Genomic DNA, 26,588 nt, shown 5'->3' on the forward strand with positions numbered 1-26,588 from the left:
ATCATGATATAGAAAGTGTGAAAAAGCCTACAGAGCTGATAAGGAAACTCTTAATGTTTTTAATCTGTGACTGGAGAAAAATGCCTTTCGCTACTTTAATTATGCTTAATATGAGCTACAGCAGAGGTCAGGACTGGGATATAGCTTTATCACTGTACTTTGAGCTAGCAGTCACATTGCTGCTGAAGCACATGGACTGATTGGTGGAACAGCTCTCTAGGTTGAGCATAATTCATGTCAGAAAAGAAAATAGAAATCCAATCGTGCAGAATAAGAAAATAAGGGGGAAACACTCTGTGAAGTGTAGCTTTTGTGTAGAAGAAATAACTCACTAGAACATAGCCAAGAAACCTGACATGTTCTGGAAACCCACTGAATCAGTGACCTACTAAACCATGTCTGTCTGTGTAATGCGTCAGGTAGTGCACAGAGCTGTTAGTAATGCTCCATGAATTGGTTTGTAAAAATTACAAAGACAGATAGCATTTCTCTAAATCCTATAAGAAAGTAGCAATTAAATCCCCTATCTGTTCCAAAAAACTCAATCGCCTGCTCTGTTTCCTGAGAACCATTTAACAGGAGGCTCTCTGTTACATCTTCTCTGTCTGACCTTGTCCTGAAGGTAAAGAGCTGAGAGGAGGAGGAGCAGAAGGAAGCTTCTGTCAGCTTGGAAGTGTAGAAACAGTGGGACCTTTGCAAGGAAGAGAATGAGCATGTGGAGATGATAGGAGACGAGAATTTTTAGATGCATCCTACTGCTGGCCTATGGTATCTTAATGCAATATGTAGATATTGCTGATTCCTCCAGCTCTGTGTGCAAATGGGAGTTCAGCAACATGCTTACATCTCTTAAACTTCATTCTTCAATTTTGGGGAAGACTAAGAAATAAGTAGTGGAAGAATTCATAGTTGTTGAAACTTCTCCAACCAACAATAACCTAAGACACCAAGTTTACCTGAATAACAAACTTAAGATATAAGTTACCTGGCTATTTTCAAGACTTGACATAGAAATTTCATAGTAAATCAGCTTTATCATGAAGTAAACCAAACTGATGATTGGTTGATAAATTTTTCTATCTCCAATCAACGATCTATTATTTAGTTTAATGGGAACAGAGGAAAAACTCAGTGAGAAAACTGAGAGAATGTGGGTACTGAAAAATATCTGTGCAGGAGCTAATTTGTACTTGGTGAAGTTTATTAGGCTGCCTGCATGGTAGCTGTGCCAGAGAACATGACTGGCCCTCACAGAGCTGCACAATGGCTCTGTAACGTGGCTCAGTCCCCCCACTCTGACCATTTTGTTCTCAGGCCAGGATAGCCCAAGTCAATCCTGCTGTGAGAGAACTGGGGGTGTTAAGGCCAGCCAGACTTCATGTGAAACCTATGTGGCTGTTCCACCGTAATCCTCTCCTTCTCAGGACAGTCTGCAGAAACACAGAGCTGCACCCAGACTGACCAGCTGGGGCTGTGCATAGGGCACATTGTGAAGATCTCAAATTGATCATGGAAGTAGGAGAAGGGAGAGAGACTCTTCTAATCTTTGACCCGTACCATTGTTTGTGTTTTTTTCCAAAGGTAAGCCACAGCTGTCCTCTCACCAGCTGTTCTTTGCGATAACCATTACCATTTGAAGTTCCTCTTGACCTTAAAGAAGGTCAAAGTTTTCTTGGCATCCACTATACAGAGATAAATTATAAGTGAAATCAGCTAGTAAACTAATTGTATGAACTTATGTCCTCAGCACTCCTGGATATAAATTGTTTTAGGACTTTTCTCATCCTGCCAGATTACAGTTTGAAAGCATCTCTACAAATCTCAACTCAGCCAGCTGGCCAAGTGTTCTAGTACCCTCTGCCCCATTCTTCTTGATATCTTACTTTTTTTTCCATGGGTTTGGAAATTTTACTTGTTCCCCACTTTTGAGTAGAGAGGTTTGATTATTGTCTTTGCAGGATTTGCTGTGTGATGCAACATGTTTCTGCCTGTGCACAACTAGAGGACTACTGATTTGTTCTTTGCCCAATACTTTTGACTCACGCTATTAACCGTTCATACTTTCCCATTAAATAGACATCCTGAGGAAGAAAACAGTTCATTACCATATAAATGGAGACAGCTTCTCTTTACAAATAATTGTCAATAACATCTTCATAGACATGTTATCGAATTCCTCAAACTTTATGGAGCAAGTTGACATTGGGTAATATGATGCAAAGTGAGATAACTCAAAACCTTTTAGCTAGGAAAGAAGGACTTCCTGGTCGCCTGGGTTGGTCGATGGGATGCTAAGGAGAGTTTCCTTTAAAAGACTGGAAAAGCCTCAATCTTACATTTTGCCGTAAGTGTTTTGACAGCTTTGCTTTTATCAAGAAAATTTTTCCCAATGTTTTTCAAATCAGAAATACAAAATATGGAACACTACCTGTAAAAAATGTTTGATTGATTTGTTCTTTGACTCTTAATCTTACTTTTTCAGATTAAGGAGAAAAAAGTTCTCCACTGAGTAACTGAACTAGATGCAGTTAAAAGTGTCTTATGTATCCGGTACTCATTTTGAGCACCCCCAGTGCTTATCTTGGGATTCTTACTAGTCTTGGTTTTTGACAGCACTGTGTAGAGATTAGTAGTTTACCGAGCATCAAAATGTGCTGAAATGTTTCACTGAAGTATGCTGGGTCCTGAGCAGATGGGGCTGAAAATGCTTGCATGTAGTTTTTTCACTGAGGACATTGCTGATGTCAACAGAAGGCTTTCCTATCTCTCAGGCAGTCATAACCCAGTTAAGCAGGCCTGTGTTGATAAGAGTCACGCAGTTCACAGACTGGAGGGCAGAGTACACCTTGTGACATGAGGGAAACACATTGGTTTTGCGGCTGAGTCAAAAGGAAGCGTAGGAAAATACTTTTTTTTTTGGTGAGATTTGCTCTCAGCAGATAATTTATAGCAGCGCATTCAGTCCTCATATAAGCAGATGTAGATTCTCTGGGATAGGTATTTTTAATGCTCTTACATCAGGAGCTGATTAGGACTAGGCATTAGATTCCAAAGGAAAATTAGCACTGGCTACTCTGTGAGAGGAAATCTCCGAGCCCTTTACACCACCATTGCCAGCTAATAGCTAAAATGTTAAGAACTGGAAAATATGAACAGGCCTAAAATATAGCATGAGTCAAGTCTCAAAGCTCCAATAGATGCAGTGGTGAGCATTGTCTGATACCGACACAGGATCCCTATAGACTCAAGACCTGAATAATTCAGTGAAGACTGGCATATGAATTTTTATGTACAATAGCTCCTCTTTGCCTTTTGTGGTTGAAATGGTCACTGAACTTCATTTCTTGGTTATAGGTTCATAGAATGTAAAAGGACTTAAGTGATCAGCCAGCCCACTCCCTGCCCCCAGTAGCTTATTTCCTTACAGCAACTGGAGATGATGGAGAAATAAGATAGTCTGTATTTAATAATTTTATTAATCATTTTGGTGGTGGTCTCAGAAGAAACACTGAAAGTATAATCTCTGTCTATTCTCTAAGTGTCTGCTACACAAATGACAACCAGTCCTTTCACTCTGCAGCTCAACTGGAACTTCTTGAGATGTAAAAAACACTGAGAACAGGCTTCTTTCAATGCAATTTTTAAATTTGTATGTGTTTATTTATCTAAGTAAAAGAGAGCATGTCTTTCTTGCCTTGTTTTTGTAGTAGGTGACATTAACCACAAAATCAGTAACGGCATCTTTGAAACTTTTAACCTTCAGCAGGGCATTTCAGAAGAAACAAACATTTACTTAATAGAAGGAAGGATTGAATGCTGTCTGCTAGTTTTCATCTTTTAACGCAGTGTAAAAAGAAGTCATTTTATGATTGTCATGACATTAGGGAATAGCATTATAAACCCTCCAAAATACTTCAAAAGATTAAATATAGAAGGAATAAATCTAGCTCTGGCACAGTTTCTTGGACTTAAGTAGATAAGAGCTCCTTTGAATTTTAAATGTGTGTATGTAAGCCATATGTATTCTGCTTAGCTCTTTCCTGGCATAATCCTCAAAAACTTCACTCCTGGAGGATGCAGGAGGACGATTCAGCCATTTTAAATCACACGGATCACTAGATTCTGTACTGATGTTAGTGCAAGACAGATTGTGTGAGCATTGCTGGTGCCAGAAAGAACTGTTGTCTCACTTGAAGTTGAGGGAGTTCGCTCACATCGAATAGTCGTTATCCAGCTTGCAGAATGCTTGCAGGATCTGGCGCTCTATTCACACATTCTGCCAAATGAAGAGGTATCATAAAACTCTTCACAGGATGTTGGAAATATTAGAATAGGATCATAAATCAGATATTTGTGTTGTTCTGGAAAAGCCTGTCCGAACAATTTCTTCTGTATTTAGGAAACCTGTCCTCACATTTTCATCACGCAGCATTCTGTTCTATATTCCTCTTCTCACTGCCTAGCTTATATAAATTGCCAGGAAGATTTTGCTTTGGACTTCTACAAAATAGTTTGTTTAGAGTAAGACCGTAATTTTTGTTATTTTTTTTTTTTAGATCGTTTCCCATCTGCAGTTAGCCTGCTCTGGCTGTCCCCCTCTCCCCCCAGCCATCTCTTCTTTTAATTGAGCTTTCTACTGAAATGACAGACCCTTCTATTCATGGCTCAAACACATTGCAAGATCTTGCACTCCTCTGCTGAAAGATGTACTAAGGACTATAGTGACCATCCTAGTAAATGAGAAAATGGCACAGTATCCTTTCATTCCGTTTCTGCTTTCTGACACGGTGAGGCCAGCACTAACTGTGCCTGTCAAAGTGCCTTTGGGTACGCTTGCTTCCACCCACTGGAGGTCAGCACAGATCTTCATAGTAAGTAGGGAGAAGCACTCTGGGCTTGTATGAAAGGGAAATGTTGTTCAGTGTTGCCAGGGAAGGCGTGTTTGCTCTGTTTTGTACCTGATGTCATCTCAAGACTCGAGAAAATAGCAAATCGCACATTCTTCCACTTGATTGAGACAAAGAATAGTAGTGGGTTTTCAAAAACATCTGTGTTGTAAAGAGAAATTATTACTGGTGTTGAGCTTTAAGTAGCAACCAACTGAAAAACACAAAATCAAATGCTTTCCAAGTACATTTCCAAGTACACAGTTGTCTCATTTTTAAAGTTCAGGGGAAAGTAACTCCTTTCCACTGAAGAGTCAGGTTGAGAATCGGGTAGAAGCAATCAGAGAGGATGATAGATTAGCAAACCCTGCTGGAGACAAAACGTAGTATCCAGTAGTTTTCCAGATGGTCAGAATTTCACGCATAGATTTAATGTTCAAAAGGACCCTGATGACTCTGTTGCCTCACAATCTGAATCACACAGGCAGTGAAATGAAAGGCCAGACCCCCACAGGGAAAATGAGCAAATCTTGAGATCTGGAAATGTTGGTAGAAACTAGTGAGCTACAAAGCGGGGTCGTCTTGTTCAACTACTTTCATGAAGTCCCACAAATATTATTGAGTTTTAAGCTGTCTTCATATTATAAATGTCACAGTAAAAACGTAGCAACAAAGGATTATTTGGCTTTACTGTTATTTAATCAATTAAGAACTGGAATGCAGCTTTGGAAATGATTTATTCTCTGCTTTGGCAGAGAATTGATAAAAGTAATCTGCACAGAACACTGAAAAAAAAACCTGTATCAATTTCTTCCTTTTCCCTACAAAAAACAATCTCACAAGCACAATTTAGAATTCACAAAAATTTTCTTGCAAGTTTTTTGTCAAAGGCCATAATGGGATGGCATCTATAATTGTTGTTATATGGATGTAAGTTCTCTGGAGGAAAATTTGAGTAGCTTCTTTGGCGCTTTTTATATTAGATGTAAACTAAACAAGTTCACCATCAGCAGAAGAATGAGAAGGACAAGGTTTAAACCCAGATTTTGAATACAGCCATTATTGCTGTCTGTTTAAACAAAAATTTGCCAATGCTAAGGGAAGACAAAAAAAAAATGTCTCCACTGCTGCTTCTGAAAAGAAGAAGAAGGCAACAACTGATATTATTACAATCAGAAAAAAGGTGTTTCTGTCAAATAAGGAATCAAGAACACATTCCTCACTAAATCTCTCCATCAAATGGTTAGCCTGTGTACTACTGTTACTAACCCCTTGCTCTGTAATCTCTCTGTATATATGTCTAATTTATCAGTTTCTTATAGATTGTCAGCAGCCTGCTGCCTCCATACCGCCACACGGCTCACAACTAGCCAGGGGGCCAGATTGCCAGACTGTCAGGTAAACTTAACTAACTCTCTTCTCTTTGCACATAGCTGCATGCAGGTCTGCAACCCCCTCCTCTTCCTTATACAAAAGCTCTTTGCTACACTTTGTCACTAACAGGAAACTTCTAACAGCTTGAGGAATGGTGATAATTTCTGCAGTGACAGTACAAATGTGAATCACAACATTCATGCACTTAGATCCATATGAAAATATAGAAAAGAATTTTAAGTTGCATAGTATAGTCCTTATTTGGTCTTTTAATGTGCTTTTTGATGATGTCAAATAGTAATGATTTTATTTTGTTGCTTGATAGATCTAATTAAATGGGGGACTTTTCATTTTAGGGGTAGGTGTAGGCTTCCATTTTGTAAGGTGGCATTTTAAAGGCATTTGTGAGCCCTTCCTTGTCCTCTGACAATCTCTCCTGGTATGACACGTATGCTTTCAGTCACATGGTGATGCTAAATGAGGCAGATTAAAGCTCTGCCAAGCCCTGAAGTCACCCATTTTAAGAGAGGTATGCTTGGTTTTGAAGTCTCTAACATTACTCTTGCAGTAATGTGACCTCCCAGTGGCATTTCACCCAGAATTAAACAATAGCTTGTTAAGACTAGTAATTCACACAGATGTTTTGTGCATCCTGTAGTATGTCTAATTGTGTTCAAGCTAGTTAATATGCCTGACCACAATACAGATTCCCACTGAACTTCAACATCAAATACTGAGAGATTTCTCTCATCCATTATCTATACTGAATTTTAAGTGGGGCTTGTGTAGCTCTGGATTTTCTAGTAGTTGTGATTCCAGCACGTAAGCTTTGGTGAACCTCATGGGATAAGCTATGAACAGATTCAAGCCAAATGAAACTCCAGGACACATCTAGTCAATTTATTTTGCTATACATCTGTCTTTTTGCCTAAATCTGCATATTTCAACTTGAACCTGATCTGGAGAGTCTGTGACAACTTTTGTTAAGAGACTTTCTAAGTAAACTGATGCAACAACACATGCAAGTCTCACTTTGCCTTCTATGCATCACCTCAATAACTAGTTCCAGGAGTATGGGGCAAGCAACCAAATCTAGGTGTAACCTGAAAATTACTGTATGCTGTTCACCCTTCCTAGCATCTCTAGCTACCTGCCTGATGGACTGTATTGGACAAGACTAAAATATTTCCATCATCCAGTACTAAAAAAAGCATGTCTGTCTTTGGATTGCATTCAGGTTTATGTCGAATTCAGTGACAACCTCATTTTCTTATCAGAGGCCAAACTCTAAACCCAAGTTACCTATTAATAAAAGCAAAAACAAACTCCCCAAAACAGATATTGCGGATGAAATTAATATGATTTTTTTCAGAAGAAGTAATCCTTTCATTTCATATAAAATAGGTTATAAATTAAAAGTAACATAAAATATTATTGCATGCAAAATGGTTGCATTCTGAAAATATCACTGGTCTGATTATATTTGCCATTGCTGTATTTTTACAGTTACAGTCAATGCCAGATAATATTGCATGCGAATGGCATCTTTAAGACAGGCAACAGCATACTTCCTAACACCAAAGGGCTTTGCATGCTACTTTCCAAATGATTTTAGAAATACATGATTAGCATTTTGAGTGCCGAGGATAAAAAATAGCTGCTTAAAACCAGACATTAATACTAACACAAAAAAAGACACAGACTGTATTCAGCAACTGAATTAATAGATCCCCAAATGGTACCAGCCTCTAAAGAGAGGTTTGCAAAAGTGTCTGTTTAAACCAAATGTTTTAAAAGCTGCGCATATTCCATGGGGGGAATATAACAGTGTTCTTCCTTGTCCTTAGTTAACAGTCAACAGCTTCAGGTTCTTCCATTTCTTTCTCTCTTGCTTTGTGTTATTCATCTCACCTGCCATCCCTCTACTGCCCGTGACTGTCAATATGCCTGATAGCTCAGCTTCAGGACCTGCTGCCACAATTACTTATACTGCCATAAAAAGCACACTGAATGCCATGTGTCACTTGCTGATTCTGATACAATTTTTGTTTATATACTGCTGTGGTAATCTGCATTAATGAACTGAATATATTGTGTTTCTGAAGAGAGGATGGTATAACAGAGTTCTAGGAAAAGACTCAAGATTTACAGGGGCTGCAAGTGATGGGTGTATATATGTTGCTACAAAAGTGCCTGTTGACCTTGTAATTTTTTTTTTTCCTCCTTCTGACAACCCTAATATTTGTTACTGGTTGAAAGGGGAATGGTGAGACGAAGTTTTATATTTTTTCTATGCATAGAAATGTGCTTGTATTTCAAAGAGAGAAGCAACACAGAATTATCATGAAAACCAATGTAGTTCTAAACACAGTGCTTCCTAATCTGAATATAGTCTGGGATAGTTTGTATTGCAGTATTTGCAGTCAGGGCTGAATTTGTACTGAAGTCATGACACCAGTGTTATGGTTGTGCATATTTGCATAGAGGAGAATCTTACATGTCTCAAAGAGGTCCTCTTTCAGGCCATTGCTGTATGTAACTAGTCTTAATTATGGCCATTTCCTCACCAGTCCTCTCCCTCAGAGCATGAACATCTTGTATTGCTTATTTTTGAAGGTGGGAAGGAAACACCAAAAGACAAACACATCTCTGCTAATGAGCAAGGAAAATGTCTGTTGAGTTTCTGTTCCTTTCTGACAATTACAGATGTCTTTCAAAAAAATAAATGGGGCAGCAGGGGAGCAGAGCAAGGCAGTTTTTGTAGGGTAACATGATCACCTCCTTCTTTGTCTTCCCCAAAAGTAATGTTAAAGTTCTAATTAGCTTTCACTACTCTAGAGGACTTAAAACTAGTGCTTCTCCTAAGCCTATCTTGAAAACTTAAGAGGTGTTGAAGCCAGGAGCTGGCTCTTGATGAGTGGATAAGTTTGAGGGTAAATGCAGACTTTTTGGGTGTAGCTGCAGTCACTCCTGACACAGACTCACTTGAGTGGAGCAGGCAAAGATCTCACTCAGATCTTTCTTTAGATGCTGTATCTCCATCTGTATGTCGGAGGATATGGCAGAAGAAAAGGATAGTTACAGCCTTGGAAAAATTACTTGGAGAAGACCGGGTTGGTGTTTTTAAAGAAGTCCAACTACTAAGCTTCAAGAAAATATTTTAGATCAAATATTTATGCCTAGGTGCTTCGGGCTAGACTAAATCTATATGTAAATTGAGGATTCAGTCCATAACACTATACACTTTGAAGCTGACCTACTCAGCTAAGCACAAAACAAAGCCTGTGAGGTCCTGAGCTTCTATAACCCGCTCTCATCATCCATTTTGCAATCAAAAAACTCATCTTCAGGAGCATTAATGTGAAACAGAATCTAACTTAAGTCTGTTTTCTTCAAATAAGACCAGAGGACTGTGGCTCCCGCTGAATTATAATGCCTGTGGTTACAGTCTCCTAGGCTTCTCTAACTTGAAAATGTGGACATTGCCGCTTACTTTTCTAATGGTGATGGTGCATTCTTATTTCTGTCTTCAAGCAAGCGCAGTGTCACTTCTTTGTTTCCCTAAGTAAATGCTATATGTGGAACTACGGGCATTTTCTGCACCGCTGGCATTTCCAGAGTCAGATTTTCAAATACCTCTGGCATTTCAAATTGATTCATTTCCAGCAATAGACTAATTGCATTCCTTCAGCCAACACTCCAATAGTCTGTGCTGGAGAGATAATGTGTAATAGCCCAGTTTCTAAAGAAGGGAAATGGAAAAGGCAAATTTTCTTGAAGACAGGGTTATAAATGATTGCCCATCATATATCACATTGTTGAGCTTGGAGTAACTTCAAGACTTTAGAACATTTGAAGCATTAGGAAAAAAAGTATCTTCCTAGACACAGAAGAAGAAAAGAACCTTTTTTATCTTTTAATAAATTGCATTTACTTGCATTCTGTTTTCGTATCTTGTTTTGCCACATGCTTTACTGGGAAGTTTAATGGCTGTCATTTAGCTTGATGTGGCAAGTTGAGCTGAAGTTCACTCTCTAAAACAGGACAGGCTAAGGCTGAGGGAATCATACAGGTCTCACTTAAGCTGTGTCCATATTGCCCACTGCAGTGTAGCATACACTACTGAACTATCTTTAAATAAGCAAACCTGATTGTCTGAAGCTTTACTAGCAAGAGCACCCTGGAATCAAGAAGCGGGGTATGTTTGTATTAGCTGTCCGTTATCTTTGTGCTGCTACTGCTAGGCTGCTACACCGGCCCCACATGATTTGCTGAGAGAGGCTTAATGGGTGGATGCTGTTATCAGACAAATTGTATGTGAAAAATAAATGACAAAAGTATATGACAGAATTGAAGAGGATTCAGACAGCATAAAAGGAAAGAAAGCGAAACACACACCCCCCACCTTTTGGAAGTGTTAATTACAAAATATGTAATGGCTGTGTTGCCTGATGAAGGTTACACCATATTTGTAGGATTGTACGAGTAATTAGGTCACATTCAGTAAGAGATCACACTTTCACAAAGCTATGAGACCTGATTTCCAGACTGGCACTGTCTTTTATTTCAATCAGTTACATATAGAAAATCTTGAATGCTCTCATAAAGATGGCACCTGTATTTTGTCCTTCAAATTCACTCTCCCGTTTTGCCCATGCATTTGTTTCTCCACACAGCATTTTTCATGTAAACAGCAATTGTGTACATGAACTGGCAAGCAGGATATCTGTGTCACTCCGTGTATGCATCCAGGTGTCACTGAATGTGTGCGCTGAAGATTTTCTTTATGTATACTGTGTAGCTGAGGATACAGATTTAGAGATGAGGTTTCAACCCCCTTTTGTTTCCAGCCCTGTACCTTTTACATGCACATAACAAGTTTGCCATGTATTTTAAGCACATTTTCTCTTTTCTTTTTGATTTTCAGTCCTAATGCTCTTCCAGAAGAGCAGCCACATTCCAGCTCTCAGTGTGCCCCTCTCAACTGTCTCTCTAAGCCTCCTCCTTACCCCTAATCTTCATACACAACGTAAGAGAAAATGCAGAGTGGAGTTCGTGCAACAAAGGTTGGGGTTGTTCCCAGCAAGCGGGTATACGATCCTGCTTTGTTGCTGTATTGACAAACCTGGATTCATACCTCCTGCTCCAGCGACTGAGGGAAGGTTGAGAAGAAGAACACAAAGCACAGAGCCCAACCTACCAAGAAGACTTTTTATGGTTCCTCTGATTGTATTCAAACTTTGCTATCACAACTAAAGTGTAGTGAAATTTAACATCTTGACAAAAATGTTCCTCCCAGCTACTTGGCTTTAGCTCTGAAGTAATGAGAGACTTAAGCCAATGTTAAAAAAAGTGTGTTACAAAAATCCTGCCCTCACATCCTCTAAGTTCAGCCATAGGAACCAGTTTAAATTTCCTTCTGTCATTAAGGGTGTGATGTTTATTTCTTACTTTATTTGCACCAGATTTTTGTGTTTATAAAATGCAGTCTCTTTTTTTTTTCTTTTTCTGAGAATTGTATTTAACTGATATTATTTTTAAAAATAAGAGGAATAGCTTAAGTGAGGAATGACTGTGTTAATATTAAAAAGAGGCTTGTTGCATTGGCCAGCATATGGCCAATTTTTATTGCACAAAAGTGTTGGAAATGGGTTGAATTGAAATGTTAGCAATGACTGTATATTTTGCTGTTGCACTGATATTGTTTATGCTCTTGTTTTTTTTAATTCCTATTACAGTAGCTTCTGGTTTTGTTCTAGTTCTTCACTGAAAGATAATTTTTAAGCCTAAGAAGGAGATGAAAGGATGATGTATTCAGTCGTTTTCAGTTGTTTGCTTGCATTGTAATTATTTTGTTACATTTCAGACAAGTAGATGAATTGGTGCTGTTTTGGGGGGTTACTTTCTATTTGGTATCTGAGAAAGAAAATCTAAAGTAAGTAAGATGCTGTGTGCTAATTAAAAACATTCTTTCCTCCTGCTCCCATATTCAGGGTACTAGCTTGAGGCCTTACCTTGAAAGGCTAGTATGAATGGCGAAGTCATATGCATTTCGTGTGAGGTATTCTGTGGTGAAAGGATTTGTGCAAGAAGGGTTAACTGTGTGGATCAAAGTTAGTAGGACTTTGTTGAATATTGTAGTGCATTTTTTCCTTGCCAAAAATCAACAGACACAGAACCTTAGCTCATGTCAGTTTATGACAAATACTCAGGTGATCTACACTACGCAGACTCTATTGCAACAGTGCACAGTGTTCCTAGTTAAAGATTCTTTCCTGTAAAAGCTGAGTATGTCTGGGTTTCTTCTTAAAAAGTAGTGAGTTTCAGAACAAAATCAAGGATAGATATATTTATTTTGCACAGTACCTGACAGCAAGGCCAGCGGCTAAGTAGGGCTAAGTGTCGATGGGCTTCCCGTTTGGTCATCAGCTAGAAAATTAAGTCTGCAGTACTGCCTACCTGCCTACTTATTAGTAACTAGCAGACTCCTTGCTTTGTCAGGTGGCCTTAATTAATTTACAGAAGAGAAGCTTAGGTATTTCCACTTCTTTATTCCTTCTCTGCAGCACACGTTTGACTTGCAGGTGGGAAACACAGTACAGCCTAAGGTACAGAGTATCTGGGGAAAAAAACACACTGCTGCAGGTGTGGTTGGAATAATTCTCTCACATTCTGCCTGAATCTGAGAAAATGAAGTCCGTCTTCTGTTAGTAACAGTGCTTACCAAATGTTACGATATACAAAACATCAGCAAAGGAAAGAATTGGTGACCACTCAGTGTGCCTAACAAATCATTAGTACCATAGTACCAGTAACGAAGGTGCTGTAAATACAAATACTCTATGTCGTCACCAACGTATGTCGTGTAACCTTGGCAAAGCAGCTATTGTAACCGAACATTCAGAGGTGGACAAAATAGGAACAAACTGACATCCAATTCTGGTCAGATCAAACAGACAACACCTGGCAGTGTTTTGACTTCGGTTTCCATGCAGTTTGCATGACTCTTCTCATATACATTTACATTGCTATTCAGTATCATACTTAACCTATGTGTTGTCTTGTCATAAAAAAGTCAAGTGAAACCTTGTTCAGCTTTATCATGTCTGACACTGAGATTAGCTGCTATTTTGATTTTTATTTTTTAAAAAATAATAGTCTGAGGCAAATGCTGCCTCCAAAAAGCATCTCAAAATTCCTGACCTTGTCAGACTAGTGTATGAATATTGTACAGTGGCCACATCTGTGTCCAACAAAGACAGCTACTGTAGATCGTTAAAAAGAAAAAGAAATTGCATTGCACTTTGAATATAGTTACTGCAGGCTGCACTTGAAATATTTTTTCCTATTTTCATACCCAACTCAAATGCATTTTCTCTGAATTTAAGTTAAATTAAAAAGAAATTCAGTGAAATACATTTCCTTTCTATATGGATACAAATTTATTTGGAAAAATGCTGTATTGGAGCAGTTGTTTAGAAACGTATTTGTTTCCAGTTGTGATTTGCAGAGCGATTTTAGGAATTGAAGCATTGTACTAGTATGTTCATGTGGATCAAGAGTTAATGGAACAGCATCCAGTGATACAGAAATTGTGGCCCCATTTTATAGAAATAAGTGGGTTTATTAGATTTTTTTATTCTCTTAAGCTTTAAGTTTTTCATGTCTAAGTTTTCAATTTACATTTTTTTATACGTAATAATACTTAAGTGTTGGAAATGTAAGAGAACTGGAAACAAACCAACTTTAACGTACAAATGGCTGTAGTTATTGTATTGTCAGGTATAAAACTGTAGGTCCCTGGGACAACTTTTGTCAGTTAACCAGTACAAAATAAAATACATATCTTGAATGTGAGATGATACACTCTTCTTTATTATATAATGATTGATAGCATACAACTTTGTGAGAGATTTTGTAGGAAATATTTACGTGCAGATGAACAGAAACAAAAGCCAGGTTTTTGAAGGGTTGCAAAATATTATATTTTGCCCATTTACAATTAATTTATGATGTATTGAAATCTATTCTGATTTTTAAAGATAAAAAAAATTATACATATATTTGTAATGGTTGAGTATACTCAGAAACGCTGAAATGTGTCCTACGCAATAGGGAAGCAATTTAAATCCTCCTCTGACTTTTGTATCTGAAATGCAGCTTTTGTTCTCTATGATGGCCTTGAATTTTCTTTGTGTTTGGAATAGACTGTTCAGTTCTGAGGCATTTTGGTTTGGGTTTTATTTTTGGATGTAGTAAAAAAGTATACCTTGCTCAGTGAAATGTTCCACTTCTGGAAATCCTGTTTATAGGAAACGTGTGGGGAAAAAGGAAAAGAAAAAAAAATTAAATAGGAGAAAGAGATGGATGAGTAAGTACTTTGTAAAATGTAATAGTATGGAAAATATATTTTCTATCAGTCAGAAGATAAACAGAAGAAAATATTGCCGTTTTTCATGCTTATTGTATAAAAGTTTCTGCCTTTTAAAGGAAGGCAATAGTGATATACTTTCTGATTGATCTGATTGACAGACTGGCATCTCTGTGCTTTCTCCATCCACATTTTTCACAGTAAATTAATGTAGTCATAGTTATACATTATAGAATGAAACTGTAATTAACGCTGCAGGTTTTAATGCCAAGATGACTTTCAGTTTCTCTTTAAAAAAAATTGTGAAGTTTTTTTAAACCATTTGACATATCTAAGTGTGAACAGAAAGGAGCTTATGTTATGAAATATAACCTCACTTACAAAATATGACCTCACCTATAAAGGTGCTCACGATAGTTATGTTGGAAATACTTAAATAAGCTGCTAGTAAAATATGGCCCAGTCCTTATCACACTGGGAAGAACACCCCTGAGTCTGGGCCCTATTTTGATACCAACCTTATCATTCAGCGTGCAATGCCAAAGTCAGTAGTTGTGCTACCAATTCCACTATAGCTGGATTAATCATCATCATAAGGTATGATATCAGCCCTTCTGAGGTCTGTTCCTTTCTTGGTGGAAGATGCCTATTCACTGAGGTTACAGTAAATTTCTTTCTTTTGTACTTCAGAAATCTTCAAGTGAAAATGGCAGGCATTGATGTTTTACATTTGAAGTATGATAATTGCTATAGTTACCTCTTTAAAAACTCCAGTCATCACTTTTCTTCAGTTTTCCTTTGCTGTGTATGCAGTGAGTCTGAAAGGGATATACAACATTCAGGCTTTTTTAGCCATTAAGATTTTTATTTTTTTTTTAAGTATAATTAAGCATCCTGCGGAAAAGAAACTAAAAAGCAATTGCCTTTCGCCTTCAGGCACAAATGCATCTTAATATGCAATGTAAAATGCATGCATGAGATTTCTAACATCGTGTAGCTTTTCCATATCTACAACTAAGCTAGAAAATTCTTATTTCTTGATAGATTTGCATATTCTTCCTGCTAGAAAGGCAAGAAAATAATTACAGAGAGTCTGTATCTTTCATTTGGAGGTGTGTGGTTTAAATTGTCATTAGTTTTTAATCTGTTTGCTGTGGAGTTCTTGAAAATCCCCTATGTGAAATCTAATGGCAACCAAGAGAAAACTGTCAAAAGGTAAAGGAAAAATCCTGTATTCTATGACTGGAGTTAATGTGCAGACAGACCCTGGGTGACAGGGCTTTGTGTTTCAAAAATGTCTTTCTACTAAGCTCTGTATTTGTTTTGATTATCATCATGATTTGCTGTAGAAGACATTGGAGAAAAGTGTATGTTTTTTCTCAGTATTAGTAATCCGAGTTGAACAGTTTTTATTGAGTGTATGGTTATTTCAAAAATATTTTGGAAATCAGTTGATTTCCAAGTGGTTGATAAAAGTTTCAAGTAGACTGACTTGCTAGCCGAGTTGTTATTTTATCAGCTGTGAAGAAGAAATAAGAGTAATCTAGCTTTTTCCTCCCCTCCTGTTCACAGATATGGCTATGTGTGCTATGCCAGTGGATAAATTAAGTCCATTTTATTAGTTATTGCCCTATTGATTTTCTGCCCTGTGGTTTGACTGTTAAAGGATTAATTAACTTGATCCTTTGTAAACAATTAAAAAAACCCCAACTGATGTTTTGTGACTTTTGTAACCTATTGAATGTTTCCATTTGCATGATGTTCTGTATCTAACAAATCATACAGATTGCTGTGTTCCTTTGAAAAGAATTTTAACTTTGGTGGAGTTTGTGACAAACACAAATTTGTATACTGTATGTTTACTGCTGTAATAACTCAGCTACTCCTATGTTGAATTGATATTATGTTGTCCTGCCTTCTTGGGGTTAAATGATAGAGTGTTTCTAGGTGGTGAAGAATATAAAAGTATATCTGTTTATTTGCTAAAGACTGAATATTGGAAACTCTTCTTGTTGCTACTTTATGCTAAAAGCAAAAAAAAAAAAAAAAAAGTTAATTAATTCTTGTTTCCAAAAATGCATCATTTGTTTTTCAAATTGAAGTAATTCCCATGTTAACTCTTCGTTGTCCTTGTAGACAATCCTAGATTAATGCCTTGTGAGGGATTCATAAAGTCTGTGCTTGTACATGTGTAATATGATCATGCAGTCAAATGGTTGGGAAAAACACTCTAGTGCTGAAGAAAATAATTAAAAGAAGACAATATACTGATTCGTACATCTTTATGTTCCAATTAAAATTACAGTGTAATGCATAACTGTTCCAGTGAATAAACTGGCCATTTTTGTTCATTTAATGCCATGCTGTCTTGTCTACTTCTATTTACATCAGTTTGCAGTGTGTTGCCTTAGCTAATACTTTTTCATTTATTTAGTTCTTAAAGATCCATAATGGTAAGTTTAAAAGGTATCAGACAAGAAATTAATGGAAATCAACATTAAATCAAAAGGGAATCAGAGCAAAAGTGCTTCCTCTGTGTTCCAAGATTGAAGCAGAAACTAAAATTCTGGCTCTCCACATAGTGTTTCCAACAGATTTGAGTAACATCTGAAATGCTGTGACATCTGCATACAGTCTTCTCAGTACAGAAATGCATTGTAAGATGCAAATCTCAAGCCTCAGGGGATGTGAAAGCAAAGGAAGAACTGAAGTCAGCATAAAATTGGTTTGGGAGGGCTGTATACAGGACAGTGTACCATACTATCCTACCTGCTTTTTAAAGTGAGAAATATTTTTTTCCCTTGTAGAAGAGCCTTGTTCTCAGCTCACGGGAGTCCAAATCCTGCCCCAGCAGCCAGTCCTGCCCTGCTCTGAGAGCTTGGCCCCAGCAGGCAGGTAGCTGCTGCAGTTCGTCTGGTGAACCTCTCTGCTATGCAGGGTCTTTGAGGGGTAGCAAATGTCCTGCTTTTAGGAACAGGCCAGGAAAAGGGAAGAGCCTGGAGGAAGGACTGCACCTCCAAGCCCACTGGGGTGTTTGACTCAGTGGGAACTATTGGAGGGCTGGATTTGGTTTTGGGTGGCTGGAGAGGTGCTTTGGACAGTAACAGGTGACAGAAATGCAGTTCAAGAGCTGTTACTTGTCTAGAAGTGCCTCCTACTTCTCTCTTTTCTTCCTTTTTCTCTTCTAGGAGAGGGAGGTCACCCACCTTATCTCTGTTTATTGCAGAAGTGCCTTTGGCAACAGCATTCCATGATCATTTTAGCAGAAGTATGACTGCTCCTGATAGAATTTTCTTACATTAGGTGTTCCTCCCCTTTGATTTTAGATTAAAAGAGTTTCTAAGAGTTAAAAAAAAGGGGGGGGGGGGGGAGAGGAGGGACCAGACTTCCCCTCCTCAGTGTATTTGTTTTGATATCAGTTTCGCAGAGGATTGCTCCTTGTGTGAACATTCTCATAGCAGAGTTGATTTGAGAAATTTCTAATCCATGTTGTTCCTTTCCCTTCCTCTGTATCACCCCTTCAGCTGGTCCTGTGCAGCTCTCTGAGAGGCAGTGGTATGAGTAAGGTCACTGAAATAGTCTGGGCAAAAAAAAAAACCTCCAAAACTGCATGTTTTGTTTCCAAATGAAATGTCTGTGTAATAACTCCCCGGAGGAGCACCATTACCCCTTGTTCTGGAGCAGGAGGTAATTTCTGACAAATGAACTATTGTTTTTCCTAGAAAATATACCAGATGAAAATAGGAAAGATTCCAAAACTAAAGTTTACAGTGACTGCCACTACAAGTCTTTTTTTTTATCAGGATATCACCCTTGATAAATTCTGCAATGACACTTAGAGAAATACAGAGCACTCCAAGTTATATCTAAAGGCAGCAGGCACCATGGTTTGACTCTCTTAACACCACAAAGCATTGACAGGCCACTGGCAAATCAGGTTGAGCACAAGAAATCACTACATAATTTTCAGCAATGTTGAAACCTAGATTTCATGAGACCAATAGCAAAAACAGAAGTACTAATTATGAAGTGTGCCATGTCAAAGGACCTGACATCCACATCTAGCAGCCTGTGAATGACAAATGTAGAAAAGATTTTATATATAGAACAAAATGAAGGAAAATTGAGCTAAAATAGATAATAATAATTATGTGCATCCTGGGAAAAATACTTGGAATAAAGCCAACTTTCATCTATCTGTGTATGCTAAAGGCATAGGCACAACTGCTTTCCTCTCAGTGGAAGGTCTGACCGATTGCCTGCATGAAAGAAGAAAGCCCTAACTTTGCACAAAAGTAAGGCTCAATACTACAGCTGACGACTCAGCAGAAGCTTAATAACCCAGTAAAAAATACTGACCTTTACAAAAATGATTCCTTCTTGACTAGACCAGTATATTAGAAAACACACATTTCACCCATTATTTATAAATTCTCTTGTATCATATTGGAGATAGCCTAACTTCAGGAATAAGATGTGGTAGGTGGTTTTAGAGAAAAACAAATGTTTAAATTATTGTTATAATAATACATGATTGAGAAAATGTTATTTATGGAAAAGCTCCAAATGGGGGGGGGGAAAGAAGTCCTTTCATCTCTCTTAAGTGAGTTACCAGGAAACTCTGGAAATAATTAGCAATACAGTTTATAGTATCATAGAATACCAGGTTGGAAGGGACCTCAAGGTTCATCTGGTCCAACCTTTCTTGGCAAAGCGTGACACAGACTAGATGTCCAAGCACCCTGTCCAGCTGAATCTTAAAAGTGTCCAGTACTGGGGAGTCCACCACTTCCCTAGGGAGATTATCCCAATGTCTGAGTGTTCTCATTGTGAAAGAATTTCCTTTTGTGTCAAGTCAGAATCTCCCCAGGAGTCTTCTCCATGTGACTCCTTTAAAATTAATTCGTATGATTCCCTACCTGGGGAGGGCTGCCAACTTTTTATTAGTGTTGATTAAACTTTCTCAATTAAATTGATTTTTGCTATTTGATGCTGGCATATTGGTTAAGGCATTAAAACAAGCCATCTACTCAAATTAGGAATATAATATGGAAAGCTATGTGACTACAGAACTGCTTTGAAGATCAAAATCTGAATGCAGAGGATGTGGGCCCAATATTTTGTTACCCTTCACAGAGATGGGAAAGGGCTATAATCACAGGTGAAAAAGAGCTACTGTTTTCTCAGCACACAGGTGTGTGTCTATCCCCCTATACATGACTAAATGTCAGAAACCTCTCCTAGAGATAGAAAATGTCTGTAAACTTAGATGGCTCAATGCTGATCCACCCAAGGTAGCTCTTTCTACAGTGATAGTTTGTTAAAGCTGTAAGATGAAGCAGCAGCTGTCCTTTGTAGGTATATGGATGCTACCATCGGGCCCTACACCAGAATCAGGTAGAGTTTCACTCATATCATCCACAGGTGGCTGTAAAACTTGTTTTGACCTGAATGAATGGACCTGCCATTCAGTTCATTCCTTTGAAACTGGATTTAAAGAGATCCCTGGGTTGGAGCAAAGCACCAAGGACTTCAGTGGGCTCCATCTGGATGTTGGGCATTTATCTGTGTGGAGCGGATGATGGGACTCTGGGCATAGCAGAGAGTATCTCATGCAATGTGAAGATGTGAATGATGAGTGCTTTCGTGATCAGCTTCAGCCATCCAAAATGTTAAATTAGAACTTATATAAATGCACTGTATACAAATACCAGCAATCTCAAAGTCCTACCTTACTCAAAACCAGAATGCCTCTGTGAAGCCGTTACTGCTTTCAAAGGTTTTTGTTACCTAAGCCAAATGCAGAGTAGCTCTTTTTATCTTCAAAGCACTCTATGCATATTAATTCCTTCCCAAAACATCTTTGCAAAATGGGTACTGTTATCTCTCACCTACAGATAGACAAATTGAGACTGTGTGATGGGAAAACATCAACACTCAACAAAGTGAACCAAGTTTCTTTACATGTAACCCTTCACCTCTCCACATACATCCGCCCTGCACTCACTGAGCAAGGTGAGGTTTTTTGTGGTACATGTGGTACATACCCCACTCCAGAACCTGCATTGCTCAAGTGCTAGAGTTCGTGCAGAGCTCGTTCCCTGTTTCTGCAGTGTTTGGTATTAATAGATCCTTGCTATAAATAGCTGTAGTTTAACATCCACTTTCCGGTTTTAATTTCCTTAGACCTGTGCCCTCCTTCTGACTGTAAACCAAAAAGGCACTTTGACTCACTAGACCCAAGAAGAAAACATTGCCTAAACATGGGAAAACTTTTCTTCCCCCAGCAGTGTTAGCCCAGTAAAATATAGATATTCTTTTTCTGGTAGAGAACTTGGGATTTCCTTTAAAATGACTGCATCCTTTTAAAGCTTGTGTTAAGAATCATGAATATAAATCTGTGACAGAGGCCAAATTAAGATTCTGGAATTTCTGAAGTTTCAGACTCCTCATCTATGCGGTTATGCTTAGTACTATTTATGCTTGAATAAAAAAGCACAGCACACTTCGTAATGGTAAACTTACAGCCATTTGCAGTGCATAAAGCTTCAGATGTGTACTGTAAAGCTTACTGGAAGTATTGAGTTCCATTAGTGTTAGATCTCTGGAGGTAAAAATACATTTTTAGAAATATGAATGGAATGCTATTTTTGAGATTCGGGACACAAGAACAAGTGGAATAGGGGTAGCATTTATATCCTTTTCACAGCCTTTGCTCCAAATAATCACATTTCATCCCAGAAAGATCCAAGGGAGTCTGTGGAATGTGGAACAGAATGAAAGAAAACAAGTGTGGATGAAGCTAGTCTGCAAATACAGCAACAGCTTTGAAGTTGCTCTGTTTTAAGTCACTATAAATTATTGAGAAGCACACTGAAACTCCCGTGCATGTACCATATGCCTCATTAGAAGCAATATTAAGTACCTGACAGCTTGGTTTTTATAATAAGGAAAAGAAACAAAGTTAAGAGAATACTGCAATATTAAGATTGGTATTCCAGAGCTGGAAGTAATAGTTATGCTTTACCTTTCACATGTTTTGCCAGCCAATTGCTCTCCAGGTTTTGATTTGTTAAGGAGAGAACCAAACTGTTTGGGTAAGCATTCACAGAGAGACAGAGGTTAATATTTAATGTATATAGCACCTTAGCAGTACAGGGCTCTTTAAACAAAGTACAATTCCATGTTATAGCTTAGGCTAGGCATTGGGGATAAGTGTAAAACAATGGCAAAGAGCACTTCATTTCATGGTCACACGTTTCCATGAGGACAGAGCTACTCTCAGCTGCAGCCTTTCCTGGATCTTACGAATCCCACGTAAGGAGCACACCAGAGAAAGAGCTTATAGCAGTCACCAGATCCTTCTGCACAACTACCATCTTTTCCTCAGGAGTCACTAACGACTGTCCCACCACTTAACCAGGCATGAGCCCCTCTGAGAAAAGGGAGAAGCTGCAGGGCCCATAAGAGTCGGTGACTAGGAGCTGGCTGCTGCCACCCACCATCAGCAGCTTAGCACAGCCCACTACCAGCTCCCTAGCAGCCCCACAGAAAAGCACTCCCAGGATCTCACTGGCACATATTTTCCTGTCAAGTTTCCAGAGGAACTTGTGGGCCATATCAGAAGCAGCTTTGCCTAATTTATTAATTCATAATTTTCAACAATGAATTTAACTTGATCTGGCAAAAAGCTAGAAAGACTATTGATTCTGGATGTGGGGTACATCTAGAAGAGTTGTCATGCTCACCCTGGGAGACAGACCTCACTAAAATGTCTCCAATGAGGAACTTAGACCATGTTTTCATAGGGCTGCTGGTTATCACCACAGAAGGAAAGAAGAAACAGGAGAAGAGAACATTTTCTTGAGCATAGCTTGCTTGCTTTCTCCTTTTTACTAACATCACGGTATGGAAGTTTGTCTTCAGCTGTAGTTAATGCAAATCAAAGCTAAAGCACTGTTGCTAATGGTATCTAAATGTCTGACCTTAATTGGATAGCAGAAAACATTTCATTAACCTGTGGTGGTGATAATGAAGAATATTCTGACTTCTAAAGGCAATCAGTCTTTGTTAAATGAATGCAGTTCTGCAAGACTCATCTAACAAAACTGATTAAATAGTAATTACTCCTTCTAAGCAGCAATCCTTCAGTAAAACTAAGGGATATGTGTGATAGCTTTATCTCAACATGTTTGCTGTAAATTTCAAGAATTTTCTTGCAGTAGAAAAAATGCTTCTGTGCAGCAAAAAAGGGGTAAGATGAAATTAAAAATTGAAGCAGTACATAGCAGAAATGTTTCTTCCAGCTACATGTCAACATTCTGTGTGGTAGAGAAAGAAGCTCTGTCTGCAGGGGTTATGAATAGGATTCGTTCTTACAGCGGCTGAAAGTGGACAAAACCTGCTGCTGTGTAGCCCCCATAACTACCTTTGATAGGGCCCAAAATGAAAACGGGGAAGTAGATCAAACACAACAATGTTCCCTCTTAAACAGTCAGGCAAGACAGAACAGAGATTCGTATCAGAAGCATTTCCTGGGTGAAAAGAAGCTGCCATGGATTTTCTTTTGAGGGCTATCTACCCATTGGGTTTTGTTCCAGTAGTTAATACCTAAGATTTGTCTCACCCCGCCTTGGACTGCCTGTCATGGGGTTACTTCTGAAGTTTGAAGCCTAATTCACGATGCTGATTAACAGCTCCTTCTCACAAGGAAGTAAAGCCACCTCTAAGATATGGCAGTAAGTTACAAAAGAGGTGGGTGCATTTTTTTGGTGTAAGCCAGCATAATGCTATACATTCATGGGCCCACCCTGTTCTGACACATGTGCTGGGTGCTGCACAAGGAACAAGCATCAGGCTTGAGTCCCTCTCATTTTTGTAAGCCACTCCCCAGGCTAAGAAGCCAGAGCCTGAAGCCTCAGGCTAAAAGTGATGTTATATCTTTGAATGCTGGATTCTGTGTTTGCCTGCTGATTTAACTGAGGTTAAGTATCTGCCTCACATTTTCTTGCTTAGTCTTTCTATCTCTGTGGCCCACACTGCAATTGCTTTGTGCATTGTAACTGCTGCTGCCATCGGAAGAGACTTTTTATCTGAAACGTGCATGAGAGCCTGAGATGAGATTCTTCTCTAATTACTATCCTACTCTATCCTTTGCTATATCGGTTCTTGCTCCTCATTATACTTCCCTGCTGGCAGAACTGGTTTGTGGGATATACCATATGTAGTTCACAGAAGATTCAAAACGTGTCATGAGCTGTACCCTAACTTAGGCAGGACTTGGCTTGGGTAGCTACGTATTTAGGTGTGGATTTTCTGTATCATAAGCTGCATTTTCATTTTACTTTCTATTTGGAATTTCATATCTAACAGAGAATGGTATTTTTCTGTGAGATCTGGGAGGAGGTACTGTCCAAGTCAGCTTTAAATAAGCTAATGTTGGTAACGTTTAGAAACATTATATCTGTATTTCTGTTAGTTCATTCATCTTCTTTTTCAGGGTTCTGTATATTAATGCTCTAAACGTTACTACACAGGCTACTGCACAAGGTAGTACTCAGAGAAATCAAAGCTAGAGGCATAAACTGAATTCCCGAACAAATTTATTGTGTAACTGAGAAGAAGATAAACTCCAGCAGAAGAAATTTGACCAGAAGCAACAACAGAAACCATCTCACTTGAGGAATCAGTAAAAAGCAAGACTTCTGAAGGCTGTTTCCACTAGAAGAAAAGGTTAATACAAAGAGGTTTACTGGGGGATGAATGGTTTACATACAAAGTAAAGCATTTGTTTTCTCACAAACTAAGCAAAGATTGCCTATAAAGTCCTGTTTCCCTGAATGCCTTAGGGCTCCAGCAGCATGATGAGAATTCTTTCAACTTTTTCTTGAGGCTAAACCTTGACAGCTGTCCTTGCCTTCCTTCTACACCTCTGTGTGCTTGTATAGGCTTCCTGTTCTTCCCACATGCAAATAGGTACAATTAAATCAAGTCTCCACCACTGCATTTCTCACCACCACCAAAGAAAGCTTCAGAGCCAGATGGCCCAGATATTGCCCATACCTGAACAGGTTAGCTGTAGCTTAGCTCAGTTACCATAAACAAGAGGATATGTAACTCTTCCCACACTTTGCCTAGTGTGGGATGTATGCTGCAAGGCTTTTATTCAACCTAATTTATTTTTATTATTTATTTTTTTATATATTCAAGCAAATTTATTTTCTGACCTTCATACATTTTAAGCAGTATCAGCACTGTCTACATTTAAGCTTATTTTTCTGCTGTGGGTCCCTTCTCCGGTTATTACACTGAATTTTTAATCATTTAGGGTGATGTTTTCCAAGATAATATCTCAGATTGACTTCTTATACTTGGAGAATTTTTTTTCCCTCTTGCTGACATTGCCAAAAGACTCTTTGTCCCTCCCTGGAGATGGAGAACAAGAGAGGTTGAGAGCAGTGTACAAAAAAGGAGGAAGGGCATGCCAGAAACGACAGCTGTTTGTTGCACTCTAAAAGAAGGCAGAACAGCCCACTTGCTGGTGTATGGCAGTTCAGAGCCAGCTTGAACCAGCAGTGTCAGGTCTGTGCTGTAACTAACTGAAAAAAAAGGGACATAAGCTACTCTAAGAAGCCTGTATTGCACTGCAGTACATAAATGCTCTACAGTTACCACGAATATACTGACTGTGTGAATTTCTTCTATCATAGGCAGTTAGCTCACAGCTTTAAATATATCAGGGTGCTCCAGGAGGATTTTCTCAAGAAAATGAGATTTTTGTGACCAATCTCCTGATGCCAGAGCTGTCATGATTTTCTTTTCTGAGGTAACCTTTATTTTCCAGAGTGACATTGTAATAAGTTACCAGTCACTGATAACATCGCAGAAACAAAATTAACATAGTTCCTGCCATTTGGTTCACATTTGCAGGGTGTGTGCATTTGCCCTTGCCTCCTTAGCTGTTTTCCTTCCAGGAGCAGAGCTTTATGTTTAAAGAGGCAAGTACAAAAGTTCAGTAATAAGTGATAATTATGCCTGGCTAAAGATTGGCAGTTCTGCCTTTTAAATATCCTGACTCAGTTAAATGGGTGCTTTCAGACCTGTTGCTATAAATGAACCTAATCCCAGGTCTCACAGTAGTAAAGCTTTCTTATTGCTTTTCTCAGTAGATGTTGATTAAAATTTACAGAGAGAGGGGCTCAACAGCTTTGGCCTGAACACACCATTTTAGCAGGAATTATTACCGATGCCAGTATTGCAGCTGAATTCCTGGCATCAAAACTCACTTTTAAGTGCTCAGAATTGGATGCCTCTGTGAATGTTCTTGTTGAAAGAGGGGGGCTGCATTACGGCAAACTTCTTTTGCATACACTGATAAATCTTGCTGGAATTGGGCCTCCTCTTCCAGGGAAGGAGTTCCAGAGGTGAACAGCGTACAGAGGAAGCAGAAGAACACCGTGGGGCTGGGCGGCGCAGCTGCATTAGCCAGAGGCAGGCACCCTCAGGGCCGGGGTCAGGGCCGGGGTCAGGACCGGGGCCGGCGATGCCGGGCACCGGCCGGGAGGAAACGGAACAAGTGCGGCAGCAGCGGCTCCCACTCCCCTGCCCAGGCCGCGGAGGGAACTTGCACCGCGTCGCTAAGGTCAGCGAAGGGGCCCCGCAGCCCGGCCCGGCACGGGGGGCGGAGACAGGGTCTCGGTGTGCCGGCGGGAGGCAGCGCCTGGGGCCGGCGGCCGCTGGGCAGGTAGCGCGGGACGGCGCGGAGGGAGGAGGCGCGCGGGGAGGGGAGGGGAGGGGAGCGGCTGCAGGTGAGGGGCCGGCGCCGGAGGCGGTGCAGGTGGGTAGGGAGGGAGGTGTTGGCCTTGGGTTGCGCCGGCCCCGCAGTCACGGGGGCGGGAAGGGCGTTGAGGACTCGGTGGCTTCTCCCTTACTGTGACTCTCTGTTCCCTGCCCTAAGG

At 39.3% G+C, this 26,588-nt stretch overlaps 1 protein-coding gene across 8 annotated transcripts in view; it reads left to right on the plus strand.

Moving 5' to 3' along the window:
- Positions 1 to 14,590, plus strand: part of BICD1 (BICD cargo adaptor 1) — a 171,674-nt gene extending 157,084 nt beyond the window's left edge. For 2 of the 8 annotated variants that reach the window (XM_057428011.1, XM_057428012.1), the window contains 2 exons: positions 6,209 to 6,284; positions 11,188 to 11,389. In XM_057428011.1, coding sequence (XP_057283994.1) covers positions 6,209 to 6,284; positions 11,188 to 11,275 — 164 coding nt within the window. In that variant the 3' untranslated portion in view covers positions 11,276 to 11,389. Of the gene's footprint in view, positions 1 to 6,198; positions 6,285 to 11,187 lie in introns of all 8 variants that reach the window. The other 6 variants (XM_057428002.1, XM_057428005.1, XM_057428007.1 and 3 more) reach the window with 5 other exon arrangements.
- Positions 14,591 to 26,588: the final 11,998 nt, after the last annotated feature.

The sequence above is a fragment of the Pezoporus wallicus genome, unplaced genomic scaffold (assembly GCF_028554395.1).
Source record: "Pezoporus wallicus isolate ANWC-B61680 ecotype Strahan unplaced genomic scaffold, APGP_CSIRO_Pwel_v1 contig_2908, whole genome shotgun sequence".
NCBI lineage: Eukaryota > Metazoa > Chordata > Aves > Psittaciformes > Psittacidae > Pezoporus > Pezoporus wallicus.